At 64.0% G+C, this 8,187-nt stretch overlaps 1 protein-coding gene across 1 annotated transcript; it reads left to right on the top strand.

The window, feature by feature from the left end:
• The first annotated feature begins 717 nt into the window (after nt 1-717).
• On the top strand, nt 718-5,379 carry MXRA8 (matrix remodeling associated 8). The gene is made up of 10 exons (XM_021683337.2): nt 718-803; nt 2,281-2,304; nt 2,421-2,726; nt 2,820-2,921; nt 3,011-3,481; nt 3,657-3,815; nt 3,994-4,033; nt 4,122-4,198; nt 4,308-4,388; nt 4,551-5,379. Exons 1-10 carry the CDS (start codon nt 755-757, stop codon nt 4,574-4,576), a joined length of 1,335 nt encoding a protein of 444 aa, XP_021539012.1. The 5' UTR covers nt 718-754; the 3' UTR covers nt 4,577-5,379.
• Nucleotides 5,380-8,187: the final 2,808 nt, after the last annotated feature.

Here is an 8,187-nt window from a genome sequence, read left to right as displayed (position 1 = left end):
GTAAAAATGACTGATGGACAGTAGGGCCCAACATGCTGTCCTAAGGGAGCCCCCTGCCCGGCTTACCACCGCCCCCGCGCCCCCCAGGGCTGGTGTGACTGTTCTTTTCCTTTCACAAATGAAGAAATGCAGCCCCCAGAGGAGGCTGAGAGGAAGAGGGGAAGAGCTGTAGGTGTGGCACCCTGGGCTTCTTGGGGGTCCCAGCCCCCGGATGCCTTTCTGCTAGGAGGGATGCCTCAAGCTCCACAGCAAGCACAAAGCGGGGGTCCTGCCCACACTGTCCACACAGGGGACCACCCTGGGCCAGGGTTCCCTGACAGAGGTGGACATGAGGTGATGTCCACCCCAGAACCCCAGCCCTGTAGCAGCCCCAAAGGGCCTCATATGTCACAGCCACCCCCATGGCATCCGGCGTCTGGAACCATGCCCTCAGCCCTCCTGCCCTTCCAAGGGCTGGGCTCCTGGCCCCTCTCAAGGACCTGGGCCAGAGGAGGGGCAGGGTCTCTGCTCTGATTTCCCCTCACTTTGTCAGACACGGGGCCGTGTTCCTACCCCTCCCCACTGGGCCAGCCAAGGATCTGGGGAGGACTAGGGGCCAGCAGGAGCCAGAGGGGGCGGTCTGCAGGCTGTCGATCCCGCCCAGGGCTCCGTGATGTCATGGTGGGTGCTAAGGAGGGGGAGGGGGCCGGGCTGTTTTTCTGGAGAGTTGGAGCAGAAGTGAGACAAAGCGAGGCAGGCGGGCCAGGCGGGCGCCATGGAGCTGCGGTCCCAAGTTACGGTCTGGGAACTTGTACTTCTGCAGAGTGAGTGCGGGGTGGGTGGGGGTCCGCACTGGAAGCCTGAGCGTCTTCGGAGTTTGTGTTCTGGTCAGAGCTGCCTGTCTGAGCTCGAGTGGGGAGGAGTGCGACGCTCCCCCTGCCGGGAAGGGGCTGGGTCAGGGTGGGGGGGCTCAAGGTGGCCGCTCACCAGGAATAAGGGGTCCCCAGGACACAGAAGGGTGTGAGGTTTTATGTTAGATCTCCACCACACGGATTCGGGAGCCAGAGGGCCAAGAAGGGCAGGGAGGCTGAGGTGGCGGGTGCCTCTCCCTGGGGTCCCTCCCCCACCCCACTCTTCCAGGAAGCCCCTCAGGTGGCCAGGAGTAGGTTGGGGACTCTGAGGGCCTGGGAATGGTAGGGCTCACAGGGTCTGCTCAAGTCCCCCCCTGGCTCCCAGGCCCCCTGAGCCCGCCTCCTGGGCTGGCCTGCTGACCCAGCACATTCCTCCTGGTCCCGGGCGCTCAGCCCATCTCTGGAGCAGGAACTTGCCTGTGGGGTGCGGACAGTCCAGCCTGCTCGTGCTTCAGACCTCTGCTCTTCAGGACGGCTGAGGGGGCTCCAGCCCTGAGACCTGGGTGTGGGGCAGGGTGCCCAGATGTCTGAGGACTCTTGAGGGCGTGTGTGGCATGGCTCTTGGCAGGTGCATGTACCTTATTGGATACGAATGTGCGGGAGCCCCCGAAACCAGCCTTGAGCTTCACGCTTTGGCATGCTCATGGCCTTGCTGCAGGATGGTGACAAGGGCCACCATTCCCGAGGGTGGCCCTTGGTGACAAGCACACACTCCACAGCTGGTTCCACCATTCACCCCCTAAAGGGGAAGAGCCGTCCCACGGTCTAGGCAGGTGGCAGTGAGGATTAGGTGGGGACCATGGGAGACGTGCCTGCACCATGTGGGGCTAAAGGAGCCCCCTCCCCCATCCTGTCTGCTTGGCTTCTCTGACTTTATCCCCACCTATTAAGAGGGTCATTGCTGCACACACAGCGCCTGCCTGCCCCCCCCCCCCCCCCCCCGCCCCTCAACCTATGCCTTGCCCTATGTATCTCCTCCATCTGGCTATTCCTGAATTGTATGCTTTGTAATAAACTTGTAAATGCAAAAAAAAAAAAAGAGGTGTCATTAACGGGGCACCTGGGTGGCTCAGCTGGTTAAGCGTCTGCCTTCGGCTCAGGTCACGATCTCAGGGTCCTGGGATCCAGCCCTGCCTTGGGCTCTCTGCTCAGGGGGAGTCTGCTTCTCCCTCTGCCCCTCCCCCCCTTTGCCCTCGCATGTGTGCTCTCTCTCTCTCTCTCAAATAAATAAAACCTATATATGTATATAAAGAGGGTGTCATTAACACCCACCTCAGCAAGGACTATAATGGACCCAGGCAGCCAAGTGGGGGGCCCGGGGCTGGGTGGGTGACCTGGATGCAAAGGCTCAGGTCATCCCCTCCCCAGTGCGACTCTCTTCTTCTTCTAGGTTCTGCTGTCCTTCTGTCCTCAGGTTAGTGACCACCCTCCCCTGGAAACCACAACAGTTCCCCTCCTGTGTTGCCAGGCCCACCCTACACCTTCTCCTTGGGTCCTATCCCTCCCCCAGTGACTCCTCCCCCCCCCCAGTGCCCTCAGGGCCCGTGCCAGCCGCCAGCTCCGTGGTGTCCGAGTCCACAGTGAGCTGGGCGGCGGGCGCCCTGGCCGTCCTGCGCTGCCAGAGCCCGAGAATGGTGTGGACCCAGGACCGGCTGCACGACCGCCAGCGCGTGGTCCACTGGGACCTCAGCGGCCGCCCCGCCGGCGGACCGGCCCGCAGACTCATAGACATGTACTCCGCGGGCGAGCAACGCGTGTACGAGCCCCGCGACGGCGGCCGCCTCCAGCTGCCGCTCTCCGCCTTCCGCGACGGCAACTTCTCGCTGCTCATCCGCGGTAAGGGGCCTGGGCACCGCGGCGGGCGGTGCAGGGGCGGGGTGGCGCGGGCCGGCTGCACACCTCACCGCCGGGCTTTCCGCCGGCTCGCAGCGGTGGAGGAGGCCGACGCAGGCCTGTACACCTGTAACCTGCACCACCATTACTGCCACCTGTTCGAGACCCTGGCCGTCCGCCTGGAGGTCACGGACAACCGTGAGTGTGCCCCCCACCCCGCCCGCCCCGGGACGCGCCCCTGCGGGCTCCCTCCCCGCCCGCCGGCGCTGACCCACCTGCACCCCCAGCCCGGGAGGCCGGCGCGCACTGGGACGGCGAGAAGGAGGTGCTGGTGGTGGAGCGCGGCTCGCCCGCGCTGCTCACCTGCGTGAACCGGGCGCACGTGTGGACCGACCGGCACCTGGAGGAGGCGCAGCAAGTTGTGCACTGGGACCGACAGCCGCCCGGGGTGCCGCACGACCGCGCTGACCGCCTGCTGGACCTGTACGCGTCGGGCGAGCGCCGAGCCTACGGGCCGCCCTTCCTGCGCGACCGCGTGGCGGTGGGGGCGGACGCCTTTGCGCGCGGCGACTTCTCCCTGCGCATCGACCCGCTGGAGCCAGCTGACGAGGGCACATACTCCTGCCACTTGCACCATCACTACTGCGGCCTGCACGAGCGCCGCATCTTCCACCTGACAGTCACCGAGCCCGTCGCTGAGCTGCCCCCGCGGGACTCGCCGGGCAACGGTTCCAGCCACAGCGGCGCCCCTGGCCCAGGTGCCGCGGGGCCCCTCCCTGTCCCCCTCCCGGGCCTCCCCCCTGTTAGCCGAGGGGAGGCCCCCTCCCGTCCATGCCTTCCTGGGCCCCGCACCGCAGGGGCGGCCTGGATAGGGCGCACGCCTTGTGGGTCCCGGGCGCGCTCCCTGACACCGCCCCCGCACGGCCCGTGCAGATCCCACCCTGGAGCGCGGCCGCAGCGTCATCAACGTCATAGTGCCCGAGGGCCGCGCCCACTTCTTCCAGCAGCTGGGCTACGTGCTGGCCACCCTGCTCCTCTTCATCCTGCTGCTCATCACCGTCATCCTGGCCACCCGGCAGCGTCGCCGCGGAGGTAGCTGGGGCTCCATCCCGCACGGTTGAGGCCAGAGCTAGGAAGCCTTCCCTGACCAGAGGCGGGGTGTGGGGTGCGGTGGCTTGAGCAGAGAGTAAGCAGGGATGGGAGGCTTCCTCAGGGCTGAGGGAGCTGGGGAGGGGGTGAGACTGGGCCCACCATGAGTCTTCCTCCCCAGGCTACGAATACTCCAACAAGAAGTCGGGGAAGTCAAAGGGGTGAGTGCCCCCTCCAGGCTCTCCTGGGAACCAGACCCCCACCCCCACCCCGCTCTGCTCTAACTGCCCACCACCCTCCCACCTCCAGGAAGGATGTGAACATGGCAGAGTTTGCTGTGGCCACAGGAGACCAGGCTCTTTACAGGAGTGAGGACATCCAATTAGGTGAGGGATGGCCCCAGAACCAAGGTGAAGGCTGTGGCTCCCAGGCCTGAGCTAGGGGAGGCACATCTCTGGGGTGGGGGGGCCTCACCCTGCTCTTTCCCTGCACCAGATTACAAAAACAACATCCTGAAGGAGAGGGCTGAGCTGGGCCACAGCCCACTGCCCATCAAGAACATTGACTTGGACAGAGGTGAGTGACTAGGAGGGCTGGGCCCATACCTCACCCACCCACAATCACTAGCCAGCCCCAGGGGCAGGAGTCCCTGGGCAGTCCTGCTAGATGTCTGCCTTGTGTTTACCCCTGTGATAGAGGGATAGAGGGCAGACACCCGCCTGTTCCCTTGGCTTCCAGAGTTCCGAAAGGAGTACTGCAAATAAGGTGATCCTGGGCTCCTGGCTGGGCCAGCAGCCCTGCCAACTCCTATCTGTCCATCTTGGAGGATGACCTCCTGACCCTCATGTGGCTCACCCGACCCCCTTCCAGCGGCTGGTCCCGCTGTCCTAGAACTTGGCCTGGACTGGCACAGAGCAAGGCTGTCTCCAGACCCCTCTCCCGGGAGCCATCCCAATCCTCACAAGCAGCAGCGGGCTCTGGGATTCTGCTGGAGCTGCAGCTGCCCCTTCACCAGCCCTCAGCAGGTGCCTGCTGGCTCCCACACTCACTGGTGGTCCCGCCCCTCCCCCAACCCAGGCACAGCCCTGCTGATGTTCACCAGTCCTTCAGGCTCTCCTGGCCCCTGCCACTATGGGCTGGGGCTCAGTGGGGCTCTTGGAGCTCAGGTCAGCCTCAGGGCTAGCACCCTGGCCCCTTCTTCACCCCTTTCTAGGGGGAGCCTACGGCTGGGATCTGAGGATTGCACACTCCAGGCCCCAGACTAATTCCCCTCTGCTCTGTGTTGGGCTACCTGGGGCTTCTTCTCTGCCTTCCACCCTATTCCAGCTTTGTTTCCAGCAAGTGCCTTGACAGTCACTGGGCTCCATGTGACTTTTGACTCTGACCCCCCTCCCGCAGCACCTCCTTGGGCTGGAGTCTGGGGCTGGGACCTCATTTGGCTTCTGTTTTGCCTGAGGACAGGGGAGGGGTAAAGATGGTTCTAGAGTGGCTTGTGCTGCCACCCCCAACACCCCACATTTGCTCCTGGGAAACTGCCACCATCACAATAAAGACTCCATGATTTTTAGACTTGGCCCCAGGTATGCCTCTGTGGCTCCTACTTCATATCCTGGGGGGCAGAGTCTGGGCCTTGGGAACCTCGAAATGCTTTCCTTCATCTGAAGCCCTGCTGTCACCACCCATTTCTTTGAGTGGAAAGTCTGAGTCCAGGTATCCTGGGAAGAGCAACATCCGGTCCAATCCTATGGCACTCTTCCTGGTTGTAAAGGAGTTCTAGATTCTCTTCTGAGGGCTTATTTGGACGTGGAGGGGGGGAGCCTGGACATGCTCAGAGGACAGCCCTCTGAGAAGCAGATGCCAAAATGGGATTAGATGTGTGAGGATAAAGCGGGGGAAGCAGGAGTAGGCACCAAAGGCTTGTGAGGGGGATGGGAGGGGGCTGCAGGAGGAAGAAGCCCTTGTGTTTCCCCAGCCCTGACTCCATCCCCCAAAACTCTTCCAGGGCAGCAGGAAGCGGGAAATGATGTCTGTCACCCTGTGCTGGAAACCCTGGGGTGGTGTGTGGAGAACATGCAGATTATGTCTGGCTGAATTAGGGGCACAAGCCAGCCACACAGGGCCAGCAGGTGACCTGGCATCGGAGCTCCCACTCTGGGGAAGTGAAAACCCCGGGGCGGCTGTGAGGAAGGCCCAGGACACTCACGTGAAGGGAGTAAAGTCAAAGGATGTGTTACTTACAGATCCCAGGACAGGGGTGCAGTGAGCAAGGCTTCAGAAGGGTAGTTCTCCATTCCAGATCAGGAGACAGACAGCAGGGTAGCATACTCCTATTACTTATAAGGTGGTTGGGATGGTGGTCACTAATTTTTTGTAGGCTCAATTCTGAGTGGTCATTTTAAAAGATACTGCAGGAGACACAAGGCAGGAGTTTGTGGTGGGCATCCTAGGTTCAGGCTTTTATCTGAATGTCCAGACTCTGGATGTGAGATGCTCAGACAGCACCTCAGTGTGGCTGTCTCCTCACTACACACCTGCAAGGGTCCCACAGTGGCAAAGGCAGGGAGGGAGGCTGGGCCACGGAGCTGTGGCTTGCTTGAAAATGTGCCTCCCTCCCAGCCTGTGACCCCTGGCCCCACAGTAGCTGCACTGCTCGGACCACAAACTCACTCTCCATTGCAGTGTGCCTGCCTGACCACAGAGTCAGCTCTGGCCTCTGGCTACCAGCCTCTCTCATAGGACTTGGGCAGCCAGGTGAGAAAGAGAGGCTTGAGGGGGGGTGGGCAGAGCACAGATGGGACATCAGACCCTACATCTGTGAGACCAGCAGTCATTCATGTCTGGCCTGGGGGATGCTGGTCCCCTGGGAGCTCTCAGGGTGGGGCCTGTCTCCCTCCCCTAGACGCCCAGCAGAGAGCCAGCCACTACCTGGCTTCCTCAGATTACCTCTGGGGAAACCGAGACCCAAGGGGAGATGGTGCAGGCTTTGCTGAGCGGGTGCCCACCTCACAGAGCCCTGTCCACTCTCCCCACCAGAGCCTAGGGGGATGCAGGTCAGCGCCCTTGGCCTAGGCTGACCTGGGGATGGTCCCTAGCCTGGGCTCAGGGGCTTTCCTTCAAAGTCTGGCTCTTCCAGTCAGTGGTGGACTGATAGGCTTCTTCCTGTGCTGATCCACTGCCCAAGGATGGTCATGACTAGGCAGCTAGGACAGCTCCAGGCTCCAACCAGCTTCAGGGGGAGTGCTGGGGACAGGTCGCAAGGGGCATCATGCATCCTCCACCTTCCTATCCTAGAGACTCTCCTGTTCTTTACTCTCACCAATGTGGGATTCTCTCTACTGGCCTCAAGTCTTCCTCCTGGGATGGGGGAGACCCTCCACCTCCAGTGGGGTCAGCGTGTGGTTGGAGCCTCCACAGCCCGAGGGGCGCTGCTCTGGGTCTCCCCTGGTCCACACAGGACCCCAGGCTGGTGGATCGACAGAGGCGGTGGTGCGGGTGGGGGTGATCTTCACCTGCTGCCAGCAACACCTTCCCCGGGCACCTCTGTGCACACGTGCGTGCGCGCCGTTGCCGGTGACCCCGGCTGTTGCCTTCAGCCGCACATACACATGTTCACACTCGCACCCCGCCTCCACGCGAGCACCCGCAGGCACTTGGCCCGTGTTTCGCGGAGCCTCCGTGGGGCCCGGTAGAGGGCGCGCGAGCACGCAGTGGGCGCCGGGGCGCAGAGACCGAGTTGTCTTTGGCTCCCGGCCCGGACCGAAGTATCCTCAGCTTCCCGTGCTGCCCCCCTGCTGCCCGCGGACGTGACCAGGGCGCCCCCCGACTTTGAGCACCACGGACCCCGGAGCCCTCCGGCTCTCCGGAACCTTCTGGGTTCTGTAGTCGACCCCTGGGGGCCTCGGCGGGGGACTTGGCGTTGCCTGGGGCGGGGTCTCCCTTCTGACAGCAGGGCTGCTTCCGGAGGGTCCTCAGCCACCTCCCTCCGGGGGCCGCGCCCCTGTCCGCCCACCGGCCGAGACCCTAGGCCCAGGAGGGGCTACGGCCCGAGCACATTGTGGGCGTCCCCGCGCGCGGGGTCGGGCACCCGGGGCCCGAGGCAGGGGCCAGGGGCGGGGCCCGGGAGAGCGTAGGGAGTTCTGCGCGGGCGCCGACACCGCGGCCCCACCACCCACGCGCACACCCCGCCCTCCAGCCCTTCCGCGCGTGCGCAACCCCGCCTCGCGCTGCGCCGCGAGCGGCCCGGTGACGTCAGGCCCCGCCCGCTCTCGGGCGCCCCCCGGCGGGCGCGCTCAACCCGGGGCCGGCGGTCCCTTTAACTGCGCGGCCCGAGGGGGCGGCGGCGGCGGCGGGGCGCACGGACGCGGCCGGGCCTCGC

Source organism: Neomonachus schauinslandi, chromosome 4 (assembly GCF_002201575.2).
Source record: "Neomonachus schauinslandi chromosome 4, ASM220157v2, whole genome shotgun sequence".
In the NCBI taxonomy this organism is placed as follows: domain Eukaryota; kingdom Metazoa; phylum Chordata; class Mammalia; order Carnivora; family Phocidae; genus Neomonachus; species Neomonachus schauinslandi.
The sequence above is the reverse complement of the archived record's forward strand: the minus strand, read 5'-3'. Positions and strand labels throughout refer to the sequence as shown.

Bases quoted from the DNA above. Each gene is read 5' to 3' on its own strand.
- MXRA8 (XM_021683337.2), top strand. From the start codon at position 755: ATGGAGCTGCGGTCCCAAGTTACGGTCTGGGAACTTGTACTTCTGCAG. The intron at 2,727-2,819 runs GTAAGGGGCCTG...GCCGGCTCGCAG, and splicing joins CTTCTCGCTGCTCATCCGCG to CGGTGGAGGAGGCCGACGCA. The intron at 2,922-3,010 runs GTGAGTGTGCCC...CTGCACCCCCAG, and splicing joins CCTGGAGGTCACGGACAACC to CCCGGGAGGCCGGCGCGCAC.